This window comes from Corythoichthys intestinalis, chromosome 16 (assembly GCF_030265065.1).
Source record: "Corythoichthys intestinalis isolate RoL2023-P3 chromosome 16, ASM3026506v1, whole genome shotgun sequence".
Lineage (NCBI taxonomy): Eukaryota > Metazoa > Chordata > Actinopteri > Syngnathiformes > Syngnathidae > Corythoichthys > Corythoichthys intestinalis.
In genome coordinates this window covers 51761553-51788911 of record NC_080410.1, presented here as the reverse complement: position 1 = coordinate 51788911, position 27359 = coordinate 51761553, and the positions used below count along the sequence as shown (strand labels likewise).

The following is a 27359-nucleotide window of genomic DNA, read 5'->3' as shown; positions in this document are numbered from 1 at the left end:
TCTGCACTGTTTTGAGATGTTTGTTTACAGACAAATAGACAGATGCAAGGTATGATATTCCTTTATAGAAACTAGTATATCTTTATATTTGACATATGAAAAATATTCCAGTTACTTAGTACCTTAGTCGTCTTTTCACCTAATAATTTTTTACATGTACTTGATTCAGTTTTTTGGATGACTACCATGTAGTGTGAGTAATATTTTGAAGTAACGCTACTCTTACTTGAGTAACTTTCGGCTACTCTAGTATGGAACCCCAACAGGGTAATTATAAAAAAAATTAAAAGAAACTTTTGAAATAAATACCATTTTGATAAATGAACTTTTTAGCTGCGTTAGCATTTGGTAGCGTGACTTTAAGTGTGACTCAGAGAAGTTGCTAATTGGTTGGATAGTAATGAAAGGCCATTACCTCACCCTGAACGACTATTTCAGCATCAGTGTGTTTTTAATGAAATGCTTTCTGGACATTTACCTCCCAGTTCGTCGATGCTACCAAATGCTAACGCAGCTAACCGGACGATTCAGCCAATCACTTTACTGTCTTATGCGTTTGATTGACAGCACATAAATTCATTGTGCTGGAAAACGACACTGTGAAATAAAAAGGTCATTGCGGAAAAATACCTTATGAAAAACGCTTTTTATCCTGTAAAATCCCATTGTGCTGAAAAATGACATTACAGTGGTATGACAAAGTATCTGAACCTTTTGGAATTTCTCACATTACTGCATAAAATCCCCATCAAATGTCATCTGATCTTTATCAAAATCACACCGATGAAAAAAACAGTGTCTGCTTTAACCAAAACCACGCAAACATTTATAGGTTTTCATATTTTAATTAGAGATCGTATGCAAACAATGACAGAAGTGGGAAAAATAAGTAAGTGAACCATCACATTTCATATTTTGTACCCCCCCTTTGGCAGCAATAACTTCAACCAGACTCTTCCTGTAGCTGCAGATCAATCTGGCACATCGATCAGGACTCATCTTGGTCCATTTTTCTCTACAAAACTGTTGTAGTTAAGTCAGATTCCTGGGATGTCTGACATGAATCGCTGTCTTTAGGTCATGCCACAGCATCTCAATGGGGTCTGGACAAAGTCTGGACTTTGATTTGGCCACTCTAGAACGTGTATTTTGTTCTTCTGAAACCATTCTGGAGTTGATTTACTTTACTTTTGGATTATTGTCTTGTTGCAGCGTCCATCCTATTTTTAGCTTCAACTGTCCGACAGACAGCCTCAGGTTTTCCTGCAACACTTTTGAATTCATTCTTACATTAATGATTGCAAGTTGTCCACAGCCCTGAGGCAGCAATCAGCCCCAAATCACGATGCTCCCTCCACCATGCTTCACGGTGGGGATGAGGTGTTGATGATGGTGAGCTGTTCCATTTTTCCTCCACATATGACATTGTGTGTTACTCCCAAGTAATTCAACTTTGGTTTCATCGGTCCACAAACTATTTTGCCAAAACTTCTGTGGAGTGTCCAAGTGGCTTTTTGTGAACATTAAATGAGTAACAATGTTTTTTTTTTTTAGACAGCAGTGGCTTCCTCTGTGGAGTCCTCCCATGAACACCATTCTTGGCCATATAGTTACTGTGTGCACAGGGATATTGGACTGTGCCAGTGATTTCTGTAAGTGTTTAGCATCACTCTAGGGTTCTTTTATACCTCTCTGAGTATTCTGCGCTGAACTCTTGGCGTCATCTTTGGTGGACGGCCACTCCTTGGGAGAGAAGCAACATTGCCATACTCTCTCCATTCGTAGACAACTTCTCTGACTGTCGACTGATGAACATCCAGACTTTTAGAGCTGTTTTTTTTTTTTATCCTTTCCCAGCTTTATACAAATCAACAATCTTTGATCACAGGTCTTCAGACAGCTCTTTTGACATAATGATGCATGCCATGATGCGCATCAGACAATGCTTCTTATGAAGACAGGCATGTGTTTTATAGTGGGCAGGACAGCTTTAAAACTCTCATCGGTGATTGGGCTCACACCTGACTTAAAATGTTCGGTAAAAAAGTTTCAGTTGTCTCTGCCTAAGTCTCCTTAGGCAGAGGATTCACTTATTTATTTTTCCCATTCTGTCATTGTTTGCATGCGATCGTCATTCAAATATGAAAACCTATAAATGTTTGGGTGGTTTTCGTTCAAGCAGACACTGTATTTTCATCTGTGTGATTTTGACAAAGATCAGATCATATTTGATGGGGATTTTATGCAGAAATGTAAGAAATTCCAAAAGGTTCAGATACTTTTTGTACCACTGTATGAAATTAAAAGGCTATTGTGGGTTAAAAAAAAAAAAAAAGAAAGAAAAGAAAGAAAAAAGACATTATCAAATAAAATTTTTAAAAAACTTGAAAAAGGTGAAAAAAAATCATTTTATTTTGTAAAATCTTTTTCATAATAATTTTACCTCAGTTTACAATTTAAGGGCCATATTATGAAATTTGTCTTTTATTTGTCCAAATTGATTTTATTTCAAAGACTTGTTTTTATTTATATAATTTTTTTTTTAAATTTTTTTATTTATGACTCTTTGTGGGGTCCATACTCTCGTGTCCACTTTTGGTTTTCACTACTTGTCATTTCATTTTTTTAAGCATTCGTGTGTCGTACCGCAAATGTCCTGCCAGGGGCAGCACTATAATACTGTGCAAGCAACCACGCGCCTTGCTGTAGACGAAGAAGAGCACTACGGAAGTGAGAGACTCTGTCCTGCTTAAAATTGTTATTTGGGCGTCCTGCCGCAGCCTTTTGTACCCACATAGTGTCCCGCCTGCTTGTCCGCGTCTTCATGTCGAATTCGAGTTTCCAGCAGCTCCAAGCGACCGTCAACGAGCGTCTTTGCGCGGCCGCCGAGGAGATCTTCCAGGCGGTCAAAGGCACCATCGTCGGCTTGGAGGAGGAGCTGCGGCGCTCCAAAGCGGAGCTCGAGCGCTATCGAAAACACGCAGAACCCGACGGTTGGTTTTCCTTCTCACTTGTTGAACAAATCTCACGAAATGACCAGGTCTTTATATACTGTAGTGTAGAGGAACTCCATCTAATTTGACTCGTTTTTTATTTTTTGCTTAATTTCAGTGGACAACATCAAAAAAAGTTGTCATGAGCCAGGTCACAGAGTATGTGTTGTGGTAGTAAAAGAGGGAAACCGATATAGGGTGGGAGTAAACACTTATTGACGGCGCCAATGGTCAATTTATATGAAATTGTGAGTTTTTCTTTAATTTCCCCCCTTTCAATTTATTACATTTTTAAAATGTATTCCTTGAAGTTGCACATCACAAAACACCTGCTGGCAACAGCGATTCTACAATTGACTATCAAATTGAAGCAATCGAAACTACAGTGTATGACAAAAGTGAGTAAACCCCTCGCATTTCTGCAGATTATTTAAGTATATCTTTTCATGGGACAGTACTGACAAAATGACACTTTGACACAATGAAAAGTGGTCTGTGTGCATCTTCTATACAATGATACCTCAGCTCACGAACATAATTGGTTCCCAGAAAGTGTGTGTAAGGCGAAAAGTTCGTCTTCCGAACATTTATTTCCCATAAGACACCATTAAAATGAGAATAATCCGTTCCCAGGTCTCCATAAAACATAATTTTCTACTAAATAAGCCTTAAAACTACACAAAAATATACCTTATTTTCTTTAATGTCTTCTTGGGGTTAACACTAGCCTGTGGGGGGGTCTTTTTCAGTCCCATAATAGCAAAAGTACACTCAATATGGTCCAAAATGTCTATCAAACACAAACCACGTCCGCCCTCAACGAAAGGGAGGGGACGAACTGGGACGCCGTGAGCGTGCGTCAGCTTCTCGTGGCGCTGTTCGACCGCGTGGTTTGGTTCGTCCGCCGAAAACTAGTTCGTCAGCAGAGACTATATGCTCGCGAATTTAATGTTCTTGAGGCGAAAAGTTCGTGAGCTTAAGCGTTCGTGAGCTCAGGTATCGCTGTAATAGAGTTCATTTAGTTCCCCCTCAAAATAACTCAAAATATGGCCATCAATATCTAGACCGCTGGCAACAAAAATGATTACACACCTTTGAAGAAACGTACATCCCTAAATGTCCAAATTGAGTACTGCTTGTCATTTTCCCTCCAAAATGTCATATTGACTCGTTACAGGAGTGCTGTCAGCATTGTTGCAGCGATTGAAGAGGTGGGGGGGTGGGGGGTGGGTCAGCCTGTTAGTGCTCAGACCATACATCAAATTGGTGTGCATGGCTGTCACCCAGGAGGAAGCCTCTTCTGAAGACTGTACACAATAAAGCCCGCAAACAGTTTGCTGAAGACATGTCAACAAAGCACATGGATTACTGGAACCATGTCCTCTGGTCTGATAAGACGGGCAGGCTTTCTTGTGTACCGTCTTCAGAAGAGGCTTCCTCCTGGAGTGACAGGCATGCACACCAATTTGATGTACAGGCTGACCCCCCACCTCTTCAATCTCTGCAGCAATGCTAACAACACTCCTGTAACGAGTCACATGAAATTTTGGAGGGAAAATGACAAGCAGTACTCAATTTGGACATTTAGGTATGTAGTTTCTAAGGGGTGTACTCACTTTTGTTGCCAGGGGTTTAAATATAAATGGCTATGTTTTGAGTTATTTTGAGGGGAAAAAATGAACTCTATTATATAAGCTGCACACAGACTACTTTTCATTGTGTGAAAGTGTCATTTTTTTCAGTGCTGTCCCATTAAAGTGCTTGTGACACGAAAAAGCATGTTTATTTCATAATACGCGCTGTATTTTATGCTCCTGAATGATATGGACCGCTTGGATGTGTGTGGAAGCGATCGCTATATTTATTTAGTTTTTTGAATCCCGCGCCAGGAAAATGAGTGACTTCCGGCTTCGGTCTCGCATTGAGGAGGAGGGCGCTGTGACGTGTACGGTAGAAGACGTCCTCTTCACGCTACAGTGTACTGTTGTGTATGAGGACGAAGGATTCAGCTGATTTTGCGGATTAATACTTTTATTTTTTGCATCACGCCAGCCAAACGGCTGCAGAAAAATCATTCTGTATGCGGGAGAGGCGTATGCGCCTTTTTGGAGTTTCAAAAGGTTCCCATTCACCGTGGATATTTACTGTGGGACCATTGGACTTACAAGGAAGTGAGTAAACATCTTGTTTTGTATTATGTCAAATACGAATACAGTGATTACAAAGTAAACACTATAAAATTCCTTTAAATAAAGGACTACTTACGTTTGATCATTGATAGGCATGTAAAAAGCTATCCTCACGCTCATTAGCAGTTAGCCGTTAGCACGGTAGCTGCACAACAATTCCAGCCACCCTCCTCCAGGGAACGAACTGTAAATTGCTCTCCGCCGGGCGGTTTGCCGATCCACAAAGAAACTCGACAACCGGGTCGTCATGTCAAATAATCCAGGCTAGTTATGTGTGATTTTCCACTTCGAAGACTTTGAAACATCCCTCGGTTCGGGTTAGCATGTCGGCTAGCTGTCACTCCTTCTGGTCTGTTTACATTCTCCGAAGCCGGGTAAGGGAAATGACATATGTCCGATTTAGGTGTCATAAAATATCGTTCGGGAGGTGTGACAGTAAAGGTAAAGTCGACTGTTTTGACCATTATGGAGTAATTTTGCCATGTCGTCTTGAATAAATGGATTTTTATTATTTTATATTCCATTTAGCACAAGTTATTTGTCATGACCATGCCATTTATTTAGCAATTGGGGAGAGTACTTGGGTAAAAAGAATATCCTGTAAAAATATTGAAGTAAAGAGACAGAAACAATGACATTTTGACGCTCTCTTCGTCGCGTTTTCCTCATTGTGAATAGTTCCCCCTCGACGGGCTAACTGGTCCTTCTCAAGCCATTTATATAGCTATTGGGGAAAAATACTTGGATAAAAAGAATATCCTGTAAAAATATTGGGAGTAGAGAGACTGAAACAATGACATTTTGCAGCTCTCTTCGTCTCGTTTTCCTCGTTCTGAACAATTCCCCCTCAATGGGTTGAATAGTAAAACCGATGAGCCTAGTCTACCGCTGACGTCATCCACCTGTTGTGGACGCTAAAGCCCTATAATTGTAGGCGTGCCTAACCGGCAGATTAAAAGACTAATTTCTCGTCATCTGCGCTTTGCTAAATTGTTGTATATGGTCGAATCGTCTCAAAATATGATTCTAATTCACATAATAATGCCATTTAAGACTTTTTTTCTGGTGTCGTATACTCTTTAAAAGATATACTTAAACATCTGCAGAAATGCAAGGGGTGTACTCACTTTTGTGATACACTGTAGCTTCAGTTTTGTTTATTGCTGCAGCTCTCGATTATTTTAGTAATTAATTAGAGATGCACGATAATATCGGTCACCGATAATTATCGGCCGATAATGGCAATTATGACGTCACACAGATAATCCAGATAAAACGAAATTCAACCGATAATGCAATCCGATAATTACAGTATATACTTGATTTAGCCTTCAAATGTGCGCAATCAACAGTTTTGTCCAATTCTGCTAGTTTTAAGGAGGTGTTTTTGCAGTGTAGCAATGGGATATGTTATGATATGTTAGGAATGGCTTACTTTGTAAAGGCATTTTTGTGCAACTTGGGTGTTTACTCTCGAAGTAATTGTTGCAAAAGCTTACCATTACACAATGTCATTGCCATTGTTTAGATGTTGGAATTTACTACTTGTTCACATTTGATGTGGGGAAAAAAATAGCACTAAATTACATTTTTGCACAGTAACATTTGATCTTTGAATACTTTAAAATTTTACATACATATTTGAATAGAATTATCGGCGTGACATTATCGGTTATCGGGTGGAAGGGGCAGGAAATTATCGGTTATCGATATTGGTTGAAAAATGTATTATCGTGCATCACTATAATTAATCTATCAACTCGTTGATTCGAATAATCGAGTACTCTGATGAGGAACATTCAATGTGTTGCAGTACAAATTTGAAGAGATGTAAAACAAGGGCTTGCTGGGATTGCATTTGAAAAAGAGCATTAAATGCAAATGCAAAATAAAATTCCTCAATCTTTCTTGAAATTATACAGCATCGCACTTTCATTAAAACATAAATTTAAATACCTGAGCTTAGCTCATATGGTAAAACATATTTGCTCTAGGACTGCAGCTATTGATTATTTTAGTAGTCGATTAATCAATGAACTAGTTAGTTTGAAAAATCGAGTAATTGGATAAGGAACATAAAACATTAAAATACCTGAGCTGAGTCTCAAACGGTATAAAAAAAAAACAAAAACAATAAAGGAAGAATGTAAGTACAACAAAAGAAGTATTGGCTAACTTACATAGCAAACGTCCGTTAGCTTAAGTGCTATGATGATTTCATTTTCAATGCTCTTAACAAATGGTTCAAACACATATTCCCACAAAAAAAAACAAAAAAAAACGGCTGACTATACTGATTACCTAAATTACGAATGCATTATAAACTATTAGCTCGAAAAAAGTTAGCCTTTGTAGGTCTTAACAGGGAGCAGCTGGATTCAGCCATGTGAATTGAGTTATGTCATATTCACTGTTGCCACTAGCGGGTCGTGTATTCACCCGAATCCATAAAATTAAATGCAAACACTTTCAAAACAAAACATTACAACGCTACTTTAATTAAACGAATACTCGAAGCAGCAACATTTAATTCAAATCTTTTTTCCAATTGAATTACTCGTGTTAATCGAGTAACGATACTGCAGTATTAATTTGCTCAAACTAAAATTTTGCTTATTTTGGTCTTAACAGGGAGCAGGTGGATTCAGCCATGTTAAATGGGTTATGTCATGATCACTGTTGCCACTAGGGGGCAGTGTATCCACCCAAATCAATAAAATTGAAGGCAAACACTTTCAAAACAAGCCATTACAATGTCACTGAACGAATCCTCAAAGCAGCTAAATTTGATTCGAAGTTTTTTTCTAATCTAATTACTCGAGTTAATCAATTAATCGTCGCACCACTAGTTTTGCTGCATTGATCAGTCCATTTTGTAACAATAACAGACTTGTGTATTGTGTGAACTGGGTCTCATTTATGAAAATAACTGTCAATTCATTTGGCTAATGAATGACTTGTTGATGAATTGGCACGCCTGTTAAGCGTGGCATTACAACAATGTCCTTCCCTCTCTTCTCCCGAAGATCCCGAGCAGCGGCGCAGGTCTGCCGTCCCGCAACAAGATGGAGCCGAGTCGCACGATACGGACTGGACAGCGCCGCTGGAGCAGGACTCCCCCCGCGACCAGCTGGTATGACACTTATTGTAGAAGTAAAGTCCCCCCCCCCATTATTTGTAAAGTGTGTCCAATTCCAGAATGAGAAAGGAGACTTTAAAGACCAAATGTGAAGTAATGTCATAACATGCCAAATAGGGTCACAATTAAAGTAATTAAACATTGCCCAACAAATAAAGCATGAAAAAATAATTTATATGTTGTATATTTGACAAAATAATCGCGTTTCCGAAGTTCGAGCCTGAAAGGGGACGAACCCGGAAGTGATGCGTCACACCGAGAACAGCGATGGCAGCGCTCCATACATACGGTCGCCATACAAATCCGTTCAAACAATGATTCAAACAGCGATATAAGCGATAGATCTAGCGCAAGGAAGGAGATCCAAGTTTTTGAAGAGGTGGAGGAAGAAGAGGTTGTAATTTTATGTTGGACCTAACACGTATTAGCCAGACGCTAATCAGGATGCAAACAATCTGCCTAGACGACCTGACATGGAATGGAGACAAGACCCATCGAGATTACAAGTTTGGTCAAATATAGGCTGTTATTATTTTCATGATTTGAAGATGCAGGCATTTGCACATCATTTTATGTTTTTTGTTAGGGCTGTCAAACGATTAAAATTTTTAATCGAGTTAATTACAGCTTAAAAATTAATCGGAATTAATCGCAATTCAAACCATCTGTAAAATATGCCATATTTTTCTGTAAATTATTGTTGGAATTGAAAGGTAAGACACAAGATGGATATATACATTCAACATACGGTACATAAGGACTGTATTTATTAAAACAATAAATCAACAAGATGGCATTAACATTATTAACATTCTGTTAAAGCAATCCATGGATAGAAAGACTTGTAGTTCTTAAAAGAAAAATGTTAGTGCAAGTTATAGAAATTTTTATATTAAAACCCCCTATTAATGTTTTCGTTTTAATAAAATTTGTAAAATTTTCAATCAAAAAATAAACTAGTAGCCCGTCATTGTTGATGGCAATAATTACTTACACAATGCTCATGGGTGCTGTAGCCTATAAAATCAGTCGCACCCAAGCGCCGGCAGAGGGCGGCAAAACTCCATAAAATACAATTAACAAGTGAGTGTTTCACTGTACTGTCATTTAAATCTGTCTGAGCGGGGCATCTGCGTTAATTGCGTCAAAGATTTTAACATGATTAATTTAAAAAATTAATTAACGCCCATTAACGCGTATAATTTTGACAGCCCTAGTTTTTGTCTATCTGATGACATTGTTTAAAAGAAAATAATAATCAGACTTCATGTTCATTTTGGCAGATCCGGCAGCTCTCGTGCATATAAAATAATAATATAAAAATGTTGTTTGGAAAGAAGGAGATGAGTCGTTGATGGCTTTCTCCACTTTAATGTGGCAACAATAAGAAAACAAAATAATAGCGGACTGCCGCCACATTCGACCGCAAAATTTTGCTTCTCGCTCATCTCACCCCCTCGCCTCCGACTACTCGCAGCTCTCCAGTCCCAGCGTCTCTTAAATGGATCGTGCGTAGTGTCTTGTTATGAGCTTTTTGTTGACAAAGGTATCGAACACACGACGTGCTGACTTTGTTTCTTTATTAACACATGAAGCTAACAGTACGAACACAGCGCGGGGCTCTCGGCAGGCTGCGGAGCGATAGATAGAGCCTGTAGAAGTGGCGTCTAATGGCGTGAGGAAATGTATTTTTTTCACATAAGTGAACAGATTACAAACACCACTTCAGTGTTGTCCCGAGACTACATTTCCCATGATTCACTGCGTGACCTGCGCCGCTCGCTGATTCGCTGCGAGATTGACTCGATAGCTACGCTAAACCAACACGCTATTTGTCAACTGTCAGCGGCTCTCGTAAAGCACAAACTAGAAGGCTATCATGCAATCACCGTGAAAGAAACGCCGAACCGTCCAAAAGCAATGCAATGCTTGAAGCATGAAGGTGGAAATACATAATACAAATACAAATAAATGTGCACAAACTCACTGGCGGTGTGTGTCTCTTACGGCAACTTGACCGTGAGTTACCGCGACGCCGGCCCGCTTATATGCACATCCACACCCCTTTCCCGATTGACAGTGAATTAACCCTTTCGGACAAGATCGTAGATGACGCACAATTTAAACGCGCTTAACCTAGCGAACGCAACAACAACTATGATAGGGGATTGTCACGAGTTAGCTTTTGGCTAACGTCGCTAGCTTCTACTGTTCATTCCACAACAGTTGGCAGCTCTGCTTTGACAAAGTCATCAGTCATCTATCCAAAAATCACACTTTTTGGCAAACCCTTGATCATAAGCAGACCGGTTGAGGAAGCAGGCATCCTCGAAGTCTTTGTAGCAGAGAACACGACTCGATGATGGCGTGAAATTCATTCCCTTCGTGCGAACGAAAGATGTCCATTTACACGCCCTGCTATCCTTTGGCCACTCATACAACTTTTCGTTTGAGTGAGAACAAAACATCGCCACACACCGCCGTGGCATCTTACTGAGAAGCAATGCAACAATACTGTGTGTATGCCGGACTTCCCTCGCAGTTCTCGGTGTGACGTCATTTCCGAAGATTGTCGAAGAAAAGCATTTTCGTTGTCAAGGGCGTTGCTATGGGTTAAACAAAGAATCTGGAAGGGTTGTGTTAAAAAAAAGAACGAAAATATGCTTATAATTGTTTAGTCATTGATATTATTCAAAAACGTGGTTTGCCAACCTTACTTCACATTTGGTGTCTAAGGCGAGCGGTTCGCAGGGGGAGCGAACGGCCAACTGTAACGGCAAGGCAGACTCGCACCAGGAAGTGGCGTACCAGAACAAGGATGACGTCGGAGCCTCTCCGGTCTTTCTTCCAAAATCTTCTTTTGGAATCACTGGGTCCCCGGTAAGGAAGTGACTAGCTCCATCTAGTGTTAAAGCTGAAAAGTGCAAGGGAATGTAGGCTGAATTTAAGCTTCTCGTGTGGGCCATATTCAAATAGTTTTTTTTTTTTTTTTTCGGAATTTGCTGCGGACCAGTAAAACCCGGGCGCCCACGGTTTGTAATTTGCAGGCATAAAAATCTCTCACCTTTAAGCGAAATTCGCCGTTTTGAAGTCAAAAAGGGTGACCTGCGTGAATTGTGTAGATCCGAGGAGAAACTTTTTAAGGGGGAAGGTGGTCGGGAGTAGGCATGTGCTGGTTACCAGTGTCACGGTTTACCATGGTATGAAAACGTCGCGGTGTCAAAACCACTAAAATGATCTGTCACACCGTAGTATGGGATTCGCTATTATTTTTCATGTTTCAAAAATACAGCCAAAAGTGGCGCGGCAGCGCTCACCCCTTCCCCGTTTGTTGCGGTGTGTGTCAGTGACGCTATTCCAGCGAACCCAAAAACAAAACACAAGATGTACTTTTCTTCTATTTATTGAGCTCTCAAATCGTGGTAACTGCAATATACAAAATGAATACATTTAAAACGTTGTACAATAGTATTTTTCCATGTGTGAGTAGCTTCAACAGATTAGCAACATGAAAAAGTTCGCCAAAAACAAAACACATTTTCCTTTCAAATTCAATATAAAAACTAATAAACTTACAAGACGAATGTTAGCCTAGGCTTAGCTTGGAGAGCAACTTCGTCGAGGTTTTAATTTAAGTCTCACAGACGCTGAGTGAGGAACAAGCTTGAAGTGGAAAAAAGGATAGCGTCAAAGATCGCTAATTGCTACAGATGATCTTGCCCTAAGCACAAATTCACGTTCGCTGGACGAGGAGAGCTCTCACTCCCAATATTTTTTTAGATGAATGCATTTGCCAGCATATTGAATTTGGTGGGTAATTGTTTCAATCCTTTTCATATTTTGCAGTATAACAAAGTTACTGCCGTTTGTTGCAGCTTGTGTCGAACACTACTACAGCTAGCCAAATCTCCGATGAAAAAATAGCTCCCGTTAAGTTAGCGTCAAGCTTGTGTATTTAACGGTAATTTAAAAAAAGAAACACAAGCTTCTTTCTAATATCACTGTAATTGGTATTTCAGGGACGTGTGGTGCCTTTTTTTTCAGTGCGACATTCGTGCAGTGTTGAACACTTAACTCGTTTAGCTTCAAAGTAAACTTTGTTTCTAAATAAAACATGGCCAGCACAAGGTATGTGTCTGTGGTGCCTCCTGCAGATTACTGAAACACAGTGTGGTTCGACTCAATACAGTATTTTGTTGGGTTGTACAGTGTACCGGTGTTTGGCAATTCCTTGCTACGCGGCGAAACGTCCTACACAATGCTCAGTGCTCTTGCGCAAACATTCGCACGCATGCGCACATCAGTTAAAAGCGGCGAGAACTCTCTATTTTTGTTTTTATTGAGTTTTTTTATTACCTTTTCATTCCCTCAAAAATACTTTTTGCATGTATTACCCTCCCATACTTTTAACCATTGTGTTTTTTTTGAGGTAGCTTTAAAGCAGTTGACCACATTAGTCACGTAGCGTATTTAAACTGTCCTTATTTGATATAACTACATTTAAGTTTTTTGAATTGAATTGAATTTATTGTCATTGTCATCATCTTCATCATCAAAATTAACAGTTTCAGAGTGTGGAATTTGTTTACCCGAAGGAAAGATGAACACAGACAGACAAGGGAGACAGGAAAAGCAAATGCTTATCGGAAACCCGTCCCCCATCAGCCCGGGTCGCACAAACAGCATATTGTGTATCAGTCCAGTCATAGTTTTACGCATTTCGTTCAAAAGTCATTGATTGCCATGGAAATTTCACATATTGTCAATTTGAGTTCATTGTATCAGTTGATGTCCAAGTAGTTGAAGGGAGGGAAGGCCTGGGGTGCTATGGAGGCTCGCATGTGCTGTATCCGCTTCAGGAGATTAGTCATCATCCTCCCTTGCCCGGTTTGCTCGAGCGAGTCTCTCATGATCACGCAGCTCCGCGTCGATTTTTGTGACCAGTCGTGCGGCGGCGTCACTTAGCGCTGCTTGCTCCTTCGTCACCTGTGCCAATTTGTCACCATAGTGACGAGCAACCTCCAGTATCTCGTGGAGTTGGTTCTTCATCCTCATCGAGAATCGGCGAACCCAGAGGGCTCCAAGAAGCAACAGGAAGGCAAGAGCCATCAGAGAGCCGAAGATATATAGGTCCTCGGCGTCCTCTATCTGGAGAGACGTTAGGCATAACGGCCTCCATTTACCCCAGGCATCCTCCACGTAACCAGACGTGAAGGTGCTGGCTGGACATGGGCGTTGGTTGGATGTCGGTCTCATCGTAGAAAATATTTTATCCATAGAACTCAGTGCCCAATCTGCAAGTTCCATTTTGTCTCAGGTCAGACACAGCACTCGCGTTGCAATGGCAGTTTAGTAGTGTGATTTTGCTGAAGGGCAAGTCCTAAGAGCAAGTGTTATGTCTTATTCTCTGACCCTGGCATTTAATCATCCTTTGCTGTGAGAACATCTTATCTGTGATGTGTGTGCGTTCTACTGTTGCGATGGGGTTTGGTCAATGTACTCTTTTATTATATTTTGTTTATACATTTTTTTGAAGTAACTTAATGAATTTATATTCGTTAACGCTGCATCACATGTATTCCATAGGCGAGCCCCAGTGTTTACAATCGAGAACGATTTCATTGTAGTCCTAATGGTCTGATAGGAAAACATTCTGCTTCCCCTCAGATGGTAGGAGGATTCTCTTAGTTGGAACAATGCTTGCAGGTTAGTCGGGAGACTGTTTGTGTTGGCCTTATACATCATTTGAGCTATTTTGTAATTAACCAGGTCGTGAAATTTTAATATCTTGGACTTGATGAAAAGTTCATTGGTATGTGCTCTGAATGGTGCTCCATGAATAATTCTGATGGCTTTTTTTTGAAGGATAAAAGTCTTTTATTAAGGCATTTTTTAGTACGTTCTGCCTGTATGCATCCAAACAAAACAAGTTGAGAGCGCACGGTAGTACTTTGGGTGTCAAATTCGCCTCATATAGGACGTTTCGCCGATGTAGACATTTTGGCAGAACGGCGGAACATATGTCCTCCACACCCTTCTCACCTTTTTAACACCTGACCCATTTTCATGCTTGAATTTGGGCACTCGTGCGCTATAGGAACAAGGATGATATCCTCTTTTTCCCGGTTAGGGCAGCGACGAGGAGTGGCTACCCAACGACGAGGAGCGACTATCCAGCGACAAGGAGCGACTTGTTAATAAAGCGGCGGCGAAAGCCAAGGCCACCTTCAGCTGCAAAGTGTGCGGGAAGAGCTTCCGAAGCGTCACCTCCCTGGCTAATCACGGCGAGGCGCACCCAAAGGGCGTGTGCGGCGTCTGCGGCCGCCGCTTTGACTCTGAGGAGAGCTTCGACCGGCACGTGCGCACGCACGTTAAGGGCAGCGTCTGCGGCGTTTGCGGCAAAGGCTTCGGCACGGCCAAGGCGCTGGAGACGCACGTTCGCGTGCACACGGGCGAGAAGCCCTTCGCCTGCGACCACTGCGAGAAGGCCTTCAACTGTCAGCAAAATTTGAGCAGACACTTGCGCAGGCACACGGGAGAGAAACCCTACGCTTGCCAGGTATGTACAGCCGCCCGCCCGCCGGCCCGCCCGCCCGCCCGCAATCATTTCTCCCTTTTCTGTGTTTTCTCGCCAAATACCCGTGCTAGTGTCACTCCTTCCGCCTCCCCCGAATATTGGAAATAAATGTCCTTTCTTCAAACTTCTCAGCTACAACTCTAGTGCCTCTCCATTAGGTCACTGTAGGAAAGTACAATTTGAGTATATTCTTTTCACCTAAACTAAACTCATTTTTTCATTTTTTAAATCCAATGTGAAGATTTGAGCGAATTCAGTTGTGATTTTCTGGACTTTTTTGCCATCGCTAGACATTTTGTTTCAGTGGTGTGAGTACAGTGATACTGCTACTAACGAAATTAATTAGTTCTGGGAGTAGTTTTATAACTTCTCTCTAGACGCTTTTTCCATGTAAATGCCGTACTCTCTTCCAAGCCCCCCAAAATTCAGACATAAATCTTTTATAATGCATAGAAATTCATCAAAACATGTAACAAATACACGTTACAATGTATGGATCCCCTAAAGCAGACATGTCCAAAGTCCGGCCCGGGGGCCAAATGCGGCCCTTGGTCGAATTTCATCCGGCCCCCAGCCTCTGTCATAAAATCAATAACGTCTGGCCCGCACGCAGACTTAATAAATTGGTCAGCAGTACTGCTACCAGCATATGAAGTAGCTTACACACTAAATGCTGTTCCTCATTTACCCACTAAAAGGCAGCAGCACTCTAAGCAACATTACCCCGTGTGACCCTTTACTCCCAATTTTATAAAATGGTGACAATCAACAAAAAAAAGAAAGTTGACTGCGACGGCCGACCCTTCAAGGATAGGTGAAAGGACTATTATAAAATACGCAACAACTGTGTCTGCCTCATTTGCAAAGAGACAGTCGCTGTTTTTAAAGAGTTCAACGTGAGGCGATAGTACCAAACAAGACACGCTGACATGTACAACAAGATTACAGGGAAGATGCGTAGCGGGAAATTGAAGCAACTTGAAGCGAGTTTAGTTTTACAGCAGCAGTATTTCGCAAGAGCCCGAGAGACGAAGGAGAACGCCACAAAGGCTAGTTGCGAGATTGTTGAAATTATTAATTAAAAATAATAATAAAGCAAATGTGACACACAGAATGGCTCGCTAAAATTTGCTTAAATATATCGTATTACGTAAAGGACGTCAGCCAAGTTCGGCCCCCAAAATTTTTACCCCACCAAATCTGGCCCCCTTTGCAAAAAGTTTGGACACCCCTGCCCTAAAGAGACATCGACAGAAATAAAATTAAAAATTTAAGCAATCTGGTGCGCACTAAAAACAATATGGTAAAAATTTGCAGTATATAGCATTTTAGCTTGTGCGCTTTTGTTATGCAAGTAAGCGAATGGTTTTAAACATCAGCATGATATAGCATTTATGCTAGCGGACTTTTGCTCTGCAAGTTAGCCAGTTGAGGTAAACATTAGCGTTAAATAGCATTCAAGCTACCGGAATTTTGCTATGCAACTTCGCCAATTGTTGTAACATTAGCATGATATAGCATTTAAGCTGGCGGAATTTTGCTATGCAACTTCGCCAATTGCAACATTATAACAATTGGCAAACTTGCATAGCAAAAGTCCGCTAGCTAAAATGCTATAGCTAATGTTTACAACAATTGGCTTTTGTTACGCAAGTTAGCCAATTGTTGTAAACATTAGCTATAGCATTTTAGCTAGCGGACTTTTGCTATGCAAGTTAGCCAATTTACCTTTACTGTATGTGTATGTGTGTATTCCAGTGTTTTCAGCGATTGGCTAACTTGCATAGCAAAAGTCCGCTAGCTAAAATGCTATAGCTAATGTTTACAACAATTGGCTAACTTGCGTAACAAAAGTCGACTAGCTTAAATGTTATATCATGCTAATGTTTACAACAACTGGAAAACTTGCATAGCAAAAGTCCGCTAGCTAAAATGCTATAACATTTTAGCTAGCTATAGCATTTTAGCCAGCGGATATTTGCTTTGCAAGTTAGCCAATTTACCTTTACTGTATGTGTATGTTTGTATTCCAGCGTTTTCAACGATTGGCTAACTTGCATAGCAAAAGTCCGCTAACTTAAATACATGCTAATGTTTACCATATGCAATCTGGTGCACACCAGAAACAATCTGGTAAACATTAGCATGATATAGCATTTAAGCTAGCGGACTTTTGCTATGCAAGCTTGCCAATTGTTATATTGTTGCAATTGGCTAACTTGCATAACAAAAGTTGGCTAGCTTAAATGCTATATCATGCTAATGTTTACCAGATTGGCAAGCTTGCATAGCAAACGTCCGCTAGCTTAAATGCTATGTCATGGTAATGTTTACCAGATTGTTTCTGGTGTGCACCAGATTGCTTCTGGTAAAACATTAGCATGTATTTAAGTTAGCGGACTTTTGCTATGCAAGTTAGCCAATTGTTGAAAACGCTGGAATACACGCATACAGTAAAGGTCCATCTTAGCCAATTGGATGCCAGGAATGCTGGGCAATAGCCAATGGCAGAGCAGCTATAAGTATGTTAGCTGCGAGTACCAGCCTTAGTGTATTCTTGCCTTTCGTATCCTGAAATTTCTTTTCCCACAAGAGGCAATATTTTCCCATTGAGGCGTGTCTTAACTTGAACATTCTGTATGTAGAGACATTCTGAAGTAGAGGTACCACTGTTTATATAGCTTGCAATATCCTTGCTTGTAGGCCTTTTTTCACTGCCATTGACGACAACAGACGTCCAATCTATTTTGACTGGGGGGCTGGCAGCGCTCCAACGACCGGTTTAACAAAAGAAAATTAATGATTTCAAATTGGCCATGGCGTCCTTCGGTTTTGACACCCCTGTCTTAACAGAAAACGTTGCGCATGTCAGTGATTTCATGAGCAGTATTTCGGAGTTGAATACTAGTAGCGAGCCTGGGGGTCAGTATGAATATTAAAGAGTCTTTCCTCAGGTCTGCGGACAGCAATTCAGCGACCACTCCACTCGGAAGCGCCACATGCTGGCGCACGGGAACGAGGCGGCCCGGGTGGAGGCCGCCGCTGCCGCCGCCAGACAGCCCAGGAGATGCGCGGTGTGCGCCGTGTGCGGCAAGTCCTTTCGCTCTGCCGTTTCTCTGCTCAACCACGCCGCGGGCCACCCCACCCGTTGCGGGGTTTGCGACGCCCCGGTCGACGACCTGAAGGCGCACTTGCAGACGCACGTCGGCGGCAGGCCCTGCCAGGTGTGCGGCAAGCGTTTCGACGGCGCTCGCGACCTGGACACGCACATGCGGGTGCACACGGGCGAGAAGCCCTTCCAGTGCAGCAAGTGCGGCAAAGCCTTCAACTGCTACCACAACATGACGCGCCACGTGCTGGTGCACACGGGGGAACGTCCGTACGCCTGCCACGTGTGCCGCAAGCGCTTCAACGACCGCTCGGCCAGGGGGCGCCACCTGCTGACGCACCGCCGGGACAAAAAGCCGCGCGCGCCCGCGCCCCGGGCCGAAAAAAACCGCGTCATGTGCGTGGTGTGCGGCCGCGCCTTCTGGTCCCTGGTCTCGCTGATCAACCACTCGGCCGGCCACCGGGACGACTGCGGCGTATGCGGCGCCCGCGCCGACGACCCCGAGCGGATGAGGGCCCACCTGATGACCCACAACAAGGGAAAGGCCTGCGAGTCGTGCGGCAAGTGTTTCGACAGCCGCAGGGACCTGGAGACGCATTTGCGGATACACACGGGCGAGAAGCCCTTCGCCTGCACCGTCTGCGAGAAAACCTTCAATTATCGTCACAACATGATGCGCCACATGCGGACGCACACGGGCGAAAAGCCCTATGCCTGCGTGGCCTGCGGACGCCGCTTCGCCGACCGCTCTGCTCTCAAGAAGCACGGCGCCGTGCACACGGGCGACCGCCGGCTCCGCGGGAAGACCCGCGAAAAACGTGGGAGACCTTCAACTTGACGCGGAAAGTCACGGGGCGTGCCGTTGAACCGCCCAGAACCCGGCCGGGTGAGAGATGTTCGATATATTTGTTGTCTAATCTGTTGCCTAATCTATTCACTGCCAGCAGCTGTGTTTTACATGGACAAAATTTCTTTAATCCGATCGGTTGATTTTTCTGAAATAGGGAAAAAGTTTGGATGCCCTTTTTTGTAAACAGTGGAAGCGTATTGCAAAAAAAAAAAATGTTGATCCGTCCAAATAAACAGAGGTGGGTAATAACGCGTTGCATTTACTTACATGAGTAACTTTTAAAAAAAAAAAAATTACCTCTTTTTAGTAGTAGTAGTAGTCTGTGGTGTCATTAGGCCACCAAAAATAGCGTACCTAAGGTGGATGACTTCGATGTGAGGCAGCGCTTCTATGATCTGAGAGGAGTCTGATTCAGACCCGGCGGCATGGGTGGGCCAGGCCCGCCCTGAGAGACTGCTGTGCCGGCCCTAGCTTGATTAGACTGTATTGTGTACCGTAATTTCCCGAATATAAGGCGCACCCGTGTATAATGCGCACCCCAAATTTACTTGTAAAATCTAGGGAAAAATATTGTACCCGTTTATAACGCGCACTAGAGGTGTGCAAAATTTCCGATTCGTAGATTATTCGCGATTCGGCCGTGGAAGATTCGAGAACGATTCACAAACATCCAAATTCCAATTATTGAAATATGCCAAGTAAAGCGGAAGTAAATCACACTCAGCGCGCCATGCGGTCTTCAGGACGCAATGAGGAACGGAGCGAGAGTAGCTAAACATCATGCTTCTCATTACCCGTCCTCTCGGGTAATGCCAATGCTCAACTCACGGCTCTAGCTCAACTCATGCCACGAGATAAAAAAAACACAACAACATACCTGACTGCTGCCGAAAAGCTCCTACAAAGTACGTCATCCACATAATGTTACGGTAGATATCATGTATATAGGACTAGATGCACTACAGAATCGGTAGCGGTAGCAGCACATCTACAAAAAGCTAGATGCAGGCGTTAGTACACGGCCGCCATCTTAAAGCAGTACACTTCCCTGCAAGGCTGTTGTAGCGAACCTTCCAAGCGAACCTAATTAACTTTTTATCTAAAATACTCCTAAATCGGTAAAATATTGACTTGAATCTATCTTTAAAATAGTTTTAAAACTTTCACCTGTCGAAAGTAGACAAAAGGGAAATTATGGAATAACAGGAGCAATTTTAACAACTTTAACGGTTGATTCACAACATTAATTGAATGTAGTTTAAAGCTGCTGTTACGGAATCAATCAATCAATCAACTTTATTTGTATAGCACATTTAAAAATCCGCCAAGGAGACCAAAGTGCTTTACATAGCATAACACAGCAAAATAAGTCAACTTTGAAAGATAAAACAAACACATAAAATAAAATAAATAAAAGACGAGGTCATAAACTGTCATTGCACATTAAAAGCTGAAGAAAAATAAAATGTTTTAAGGCGTGATTTAAAATCCGTAAGTGAGGGGGCCTGTCTAATAGTAAGTGGTAATTGGGACTAGAGTTTTTTTATTTACTGTTATTTTTGTATATTTGTTTACTGCTATATGTTAACTTGATACTGAAATAGTAGTTTGGTTTAGCCTGAGAGTATTTTTGAACAATTTTGGAACTAATGTACAAAACATTTAATAAAAAAAAAAAAAAAAAGTAGGGGGGTGCATCAATAATCGTTTTATAATCGAATCGGAGCCTCTGAATCGTAATCGTAATCGAATCGTTAGGTGCCCAAAGATTCCCAGCTCTAACACGCACCCTAATTTTAGCACCAATAAATAGAAGAATACAAGAAAACAGAGCTCGTGTACTGATACAGAAATGTCATTTTACTGACTGGTGAAACACAGCACAAGCATAGCATATTGGTAGTTCAAAACATTACCATAAACTGACAATATTTACGGTAATAATACGATTTGACAACTTCTCCAGCTTACCAGAATCTAGGAGAAAACAAAACAGATGTGACTGCTCGTTTCATCATGATGAATAAATGTTTCTTCCATGGATTGATACGGTAAAATGAAAGTGAGAACGGAAGTCGGAAATCCGTGAGAGCTCATCGCTGTGACCACGACAGTTACAATAGGAACTATTGTTATTTGGGATTGAGTTTCCCGAGGGACAGATATAGTTGACGGACACAGTGAGTCTGTGTGCTTACATTTGTTATGGTCAGAGTTGCGGAGCTGCAATAAACGTTGACTCAAATGAGTTCAAGAAACTAAATTCCGTGCTTTATGAAGAGTAAAAAAAGCAGAATTTAACACAAGACGAAATCATTCGGCCGAATAGAGTGAAGTATTACCGAAACAAAATGGTGACGTCACGTACCGTAATGGTCGGCAACGGGTCGCCGCATACGTTTCTTCAACACAACGTGGCCGTGTCAATAAAAAAAAAAAGTGGTTTATATATATATATATATATATATATATTTCTGTCTCATCCATGTACACGTTTATAATGCGCACCATGATTTTACAAGTTGATTTTGGGGGGAAATAGTGTGCATTATATTTGGGAAATTACGGTAATTAAAAAAAAAAAAATCTTCCACAAAAACACACACACACACGAAGAGGACGAACCCTCTATTCCAGTGTTTTTCAACCGATTGTGCCGCCTCCATAAGATATCGTCAGGTGTGCCGCGAGAAATTATCCAATGTCGCTTTTTTTTTTGTTTTTTTTTGTTAACATCGTCGGGCAAGGAAGGAGTAGGCAAAAAGTTCTCTGTTGTGTGCAGATGAGCGAGGCATAGCACGTGTTGCGTTCAAGAACTGCTCGGACTTCTAGCCATCAGCCACCTTGCTCTCCGCAACAATGTGGACCCCAGCACGTCTACTGTTCATCATTTGACTCGTCAAGTGTCGATATACTCAAAAGTGTCCTTCCCATTTTATCCATATGTGACGACCGTCAATCCTCCCTCTGTGTTCTATTCCAACACATTATCGAGGACAGCAAGGTGGATGATGGCTAGAAATCCGAGTAGTTCTTGAACGCGATACGAGCAGCTATCTAGCGCCATACAAGCTTAAACGTCACCTCCAAATGAATGCCCGTCGCTTCAAAACAAGTCGATAGACTATTTTGTTCGCCTTTGTGAAAACACAGAGAAAACCTTTTTGAGAAAAACTACAAAGTAATTAAGAAAGCCCTGAAAGCCAGTTATTTTGTTGCTAAATCCAAAAAGTCCCAAACTGCGGCAGAGACGTTAATACTATCTGCCTGCAAAGCCATTGTCGGTGAGATGACCAGCCCTGATGTGCTTAAAGACATTGCTCAAGTCCCTGTCTGATAATTCAAGTTCAAATTCGACTTTTTCAGGCCTAACTTCTAAAAAAAAAAATAAAAACAGAGACTGAGAGCTGTTGAAGATTCCTGCCAGTTTTTTGGCTTTGTGTTCATTTATCAATTATTTTTTATGATTAAATATACTGTACAGAAAGTAATTTTGGAACCTTTTGGTGTGGTGTGCCACGAGATTTTTTCCAATGTCAAAACGTCCCGTGACTCAGAAAAGGTTGAAAAACACGGCTCTATTCACCCTATCTTGAGCTGTCGTCCTTCAATTCAACCAATCTGAGCAGCGAATGAAGGCAATTTGTAGCCAATCACAGATAAGGGGGGGGGTAGCCAGCGGTTGGGTACTATGATTGGATAGGGACTGCTTCGGTTACAGAAATGGCGATTGAGCGGCTCCTCTGTTTCTAATTCAAAGTGGAATGGACATCAGAGTTTTTTTCAAGAAACTAAAGACAAACTCAAGCCATGACAAAGACGCGGCCAAAAGTCAACATGAAGGGATAGCGCTGCCAACTCCTGCAGTTTCACTGACCGACACCATCATCAGAAAATGTAACGGGTAAAAACGCCACTGTTTAGGTTAAATTTATATTGAAGAAGTGTGCCCCCTAGCCCCCCCAAAAAAATGTAATGCCCCCCCGTTATTTCTTTCTGCAGCCGGGTCTGGTCTGATTCAACACGGGGAAATTCATCCGCTGCCCTGACGTGACGGCGGGCAATCGGGGTCCAACCGGCATGTCGCGTCGTGCCGGTACGGGGCTGGCCGGCGATATGCGATATTATTGCGCCCCCCCCCCCCCCCCCCAATTTTTTTAAAACCAATTTACAATAACACAGTGAGAATACAGTATACAGTGCCCTCCATGATTATTGGATTTATAATAATTATGTGTTTTTTAGCTTTTAATATATATTTTTTTCTAAATAATATGGGACCTTAACGGAAAAAAAAAAAGACAAAAATTCAACCTTCAATACAAGTGCGTTTATTCAGTGGGGAAAAAAATCCCACATGAAGAAATAATTATTTGACATTAAATAATGTGTGTCACAATTATTAGCACCCCTGGTGTTAATACTTTGTACAACCCCCTTTTGCTAACAAAACAGCACCTAATCTTCTGCTATAATATTTCACAAGATGGGAAAAGACAGAAAGAGGGATCTTGAGCCATTCCTCTTTGCAGAATCTCTCTAAATCATCCGGAGACCTGGGTCCTCTCCTCTGTACTATCCTCTTCAGCTCACCCCCACAGGTTTTCAATGGGGTTGAGGTCTGGGGACTGAGATGGCCATGGGAGGAGCTTGATTTTGTGTCTGGTGAACCATTTCTGTGTAGATTTGGCCATATATTTAGGGTCATTGTCTTGCTGAAAGACCCAGTGACGACCCATCTTCAGCTTTCGGGCAACAGATTTTGATTTAAAATGTCCTGGTATTTCAAAGCATTCATGATGCCATGCACCCTAACAAGGTTCCCAGGGCCTTTGGAAGCGAAACAGCCCCACTTCCATTAACAGGGTACCCGCGGGTTATTAAAAGTATTAAAAAAGCATTGAATTTAGTTTTCCATTATTAAAGGTATTAAAAGTATTAAATTAGCTGTCGTAAGTCTGGAATTTTTTCACCGTGGTTTTAATTTTGAAGAACATCTCAGTGCAACCTAAATTATATCCGTGATGAAGTTTTTTTTTTTGTTTTTAATCTATAGAATTTTTATGATGCACTGCACTACAAATGATAATGCACCTCGTGCGTGCGCGCTGTTAGCATCAACATCACAACAGCAGGCAGTCGCACAGTACTGTGTGCTAACGTAAGGAACTGCTCCGATGCCTTAGTTGTTATGTTCGACGAAAGCCTCAACAAGACAACCAAGTCCAAACAGTTGGACCAGCATGTGAGGTATTGGATCGGCGACCAAGTCTCATCCAGAGACTTTGGGTCGCAGTTTATGGGTCATGCGAAGGCAGTGGACCTGCTTAACATTTCAAAGTAAGTTGCCAATTTCTCCAATGAAAATGTGTTAGATGCAATAATGTATTTCTGCATGGTTTGCCTTTCGAATGAATGTGAATTTCGTAGTTTTAACTCAAGAGTTAGCTGTGTTCAATGGGGTATTGGCAGGTGCACTAGCCTAAGCATGGATAAACCGGAGATCCACCATCACCCTCAGATAGACAACACGGTTGACACTATTATTGGAACGAGTGCGGGGTAACGTTGATCTGAATAACATGGCTTGGTGATAGGCAAATTATAATGTAGGTGATAGTAAAACACCTCCTGGTATATTTAAATGTTTTTCTTGATTGAATAAGAGTATGGATTTTCTCTGTCTGATTAAAAGAAATGTCTTCAATAGCTAACAAAGGATTAACATGTGTTTTGTATACTTCTTGTAATGTGATTAGAAAAAAACAATTACCAAGGGAAATGGTCATGTGTAGTTTTTTTTATTTTGTGGTAATTAATGGTAAACTACTGCCATTTAGTGGCTGTTTTTTTAAACTTTCACTGCCAATTGCAAGATTTTCCCAAGCACTTTACAGTTAAGGTGACCAACTTGACAATCACCTACCTACCACCTTGACTAGGTCCTCTTAAAAGGGAAACCTGTTGTATTGCAAATGTAATTTCTGAAGTTGCTTTACAAAAATAGTGTAAAATCCATTTTATCCTGGGAAAAAAAAAAATCTGAAAGACCTTATATTTAAATGTGTTTTAATTGTATCTTCAGTAAATATGCATTCTTTTGTCAAGCACACTTAGTAATTGAGGTTAAATTTGATGTTCAGTGCTTTATTTTTTAATATGATTCAATATTATCTAAATAATGGGTGCGAGAAAAGTATTAATTTTCAGTTGAAATGGCATTAAAAAACGGTCTTGAATTTAGATTTATCAATCCTGGGGGGACCCTGATTAAGGTCCCATATTATTTAGTAAAAAAAAAAAAAAAAAAAAAAAAAAAAAAAAGCTAAAAGACGCTAAAAAACACATAATTATTATAAATCCAATAATTATGGAAGGCTCCGTATATTAATGGATCAAGTACACCCATTTAAACGCGATAAGAAATAACTAAAAACAATAGACCATGCCTCTTAAGTAAAAGACAACCATATTAATATCGCACAGAAACACAGAATAAATGTGTTTTTCAAGAAAAAAACTACAATTGCAGTTAATAACTTAAGCATTTAGGCAAATGAAAACTTTTTCCCTCATAGCTTCTGTGATGGTGTTCCATAGGGATGCAACGATTCAGTTAAGTCATGGTTCGGTATGATTTTTGATGCGGGGGACACGATTTTTGATCCAATTCAATACATTTAATGCTCTGGGGGAAAAAAACAAAAAACTATTTTTTTTTTTTTTTTTTTTTTTTTTTTTTTTTTGCAAACAAGCAAAAATCAAATTGCCATCATATAAACATTCATTTTAGTGCATAATATCTATGTGCTTACTTCTTACTGAATTAACAATATTTGCATCATTATCTATAGTCACTGGTATGGATTGATCTGGCCTTCTTAACTTCCATTCAGTTTATAATTCATCGATGTAGTATATGGACGACGTGTCCCATAATCACTCTGGGATCACGTAGCCAATGGCATGGGACGTAGCACATCTAGTTTTCTACTTCATGATATCTAGTGTGTGCGCGCATTTAAAAAGTTAGCAAACACCGCTGAAGTTACATCTGCTCATTACTACACAACACCAGCATATGACAATCGACTTTCATAAACAGGACCAGTTTGAAGCACAGCGCTCTTAATTTGCCACTCAAATATCCGGCGTTGTGCCGAAAAATAGCTGCCCTGGAACGAAGATGCATTTTAGGCAGTTGGTAACAAGGAATCCGAACTTTTAACAGCAAGTCTGGCGCACGCACGTGCACGCGAGGCGATAAATTGCAGCGGAAAAATTACCGCCTTCATTTTTATTTATCGTGCGATGAATGGAATTATTGCATTTTGCGACAGGCTTAGAGTGGAGCATCCGCACCAGGAGCCCGTCACATCATCTTTGAATGAGTGTCGTGTCACTAGCCATCAGGCTTTGATTACTAAACTGTACCCACAGTTTAGCAATCTGTACCCACAGTTTACTAATCTGTACCCACAGTTTACTAAACTGTACCCACAGATTACTAATCCGTACCCACAGTTTAGCAATGACCCAGAAACAGTAGTCACCAATGTTTGGCGGGGACTCCGAGGCCAAACGCCGAGGGACCAACCGAGCAACCATCTGCACCATTTGCCCTTGGCGAACAAAGGGGTTTTAAAAGGTAACTATTGCACATTTTCTTTGGTAGCCGTCTACATTTTCAGGTGTCATCAATCAATATGGCATGTTGTGTGTTAGTAGCCGCTAATGCGAATGAACACTACTTGAATTAAGCACGCACGGACATGACAGCAGTACAGAAAATGTGCAAACACAACATGCCATACTGATTGATGACACCTGAAAGACGCCTACCAAAGAAAACGTGCAATAGTTACCTTTTAAAACCCCTTTGTTCGCCGAGGGCAAATGGTGCAGATGGTTGCTCGGCCGGTCCCTGTGTTTGGACTCGGAGTCCCCGCCAAACATTGGTGACTACTGTTTCCGGGTCATTGCTAAACTGTGGGTACGGATTAGTAATCTGTGAGTACAGTTTAGTAAACTGTGGGTACAGATTAGTAATCTGTGGGTACAGATTACTAAACTGTACCCACAGATTAGTAAACTGTGGGTACAGATTAGCTATGATTTTTTATTTTTTCTATCCTGGCACCCGGGGGGCTCCATACGTTCAAAACTTTTAGTACTTCGAATAAAAAATGAGTTCAAAACTTTTTGCTCTCCAAAAAAGATTCTTCAATTTAAAAAATACTTCAAAAAATATATATATATTTTCAAAAAAATATTTTTTTTTAGGGGAGGGGGCATTTTATTTTTGCAAATCATTTTTTTCTGTGATTGAAAATAGTTTTTTTTTTTTTTTTTTTTGAAGCGACTTTTCTGGGATTGAATGATTTATCCACAAATGTCCTACCCATAAAATGGCCCAAACACAAAAAGGATTGCTTCAATCAAAGAAAACGGTTTCAATGAAAAATTAAGTGTTCAAATGCAAATTTCTGAGTCTCAAATATT

At 41.1% G+C, this 27359-nt stretch overlaps 1 protein-coding gene across 3 annotated transcripts; it reads left to right on the top strand.

Moving 5' to 3' along the window:
* Positions 1-2710: 2710 nt before the first annotated feature.
* Positions 2711-21319, top strand: LOC130904899 (zinc finger protein 345-like). 3 transcript variants are annotated; one of them, XM_057817999.1, is made up of 5 exons: positions 2711-2993; positions 8209-8315; positions 11073-11201; positions 14452-14880; positions 17853-21318. In XM_057817999.1, the coding sequence occupies exons 1-5, from the start codon at positions 2825-2827 to the stop codon at positions 18843-18845; spliced, it is 1827 nt and encodes a 608-aa protein (XP_057673982.1). In that variant the 5' UTR covers positions 2711-2824; the 3' UTR covers positions 18846-21318. The 3 variants fall into 3 exon arrangements, with proteins under 3 accessions (XP_057673982.1, XP_057673981.1, XP_057673983.1); XM_057817998.1 differs by having other exon boundaries at positions 11058-11201; positions 17853-21316; XM_057818000.1 differs by lacking the exon at positions 11073-11201 and having other exon boundaries at positions 17853-21319.
* Positions 21320-27359: the final 6040 nt, after the last annotated feature.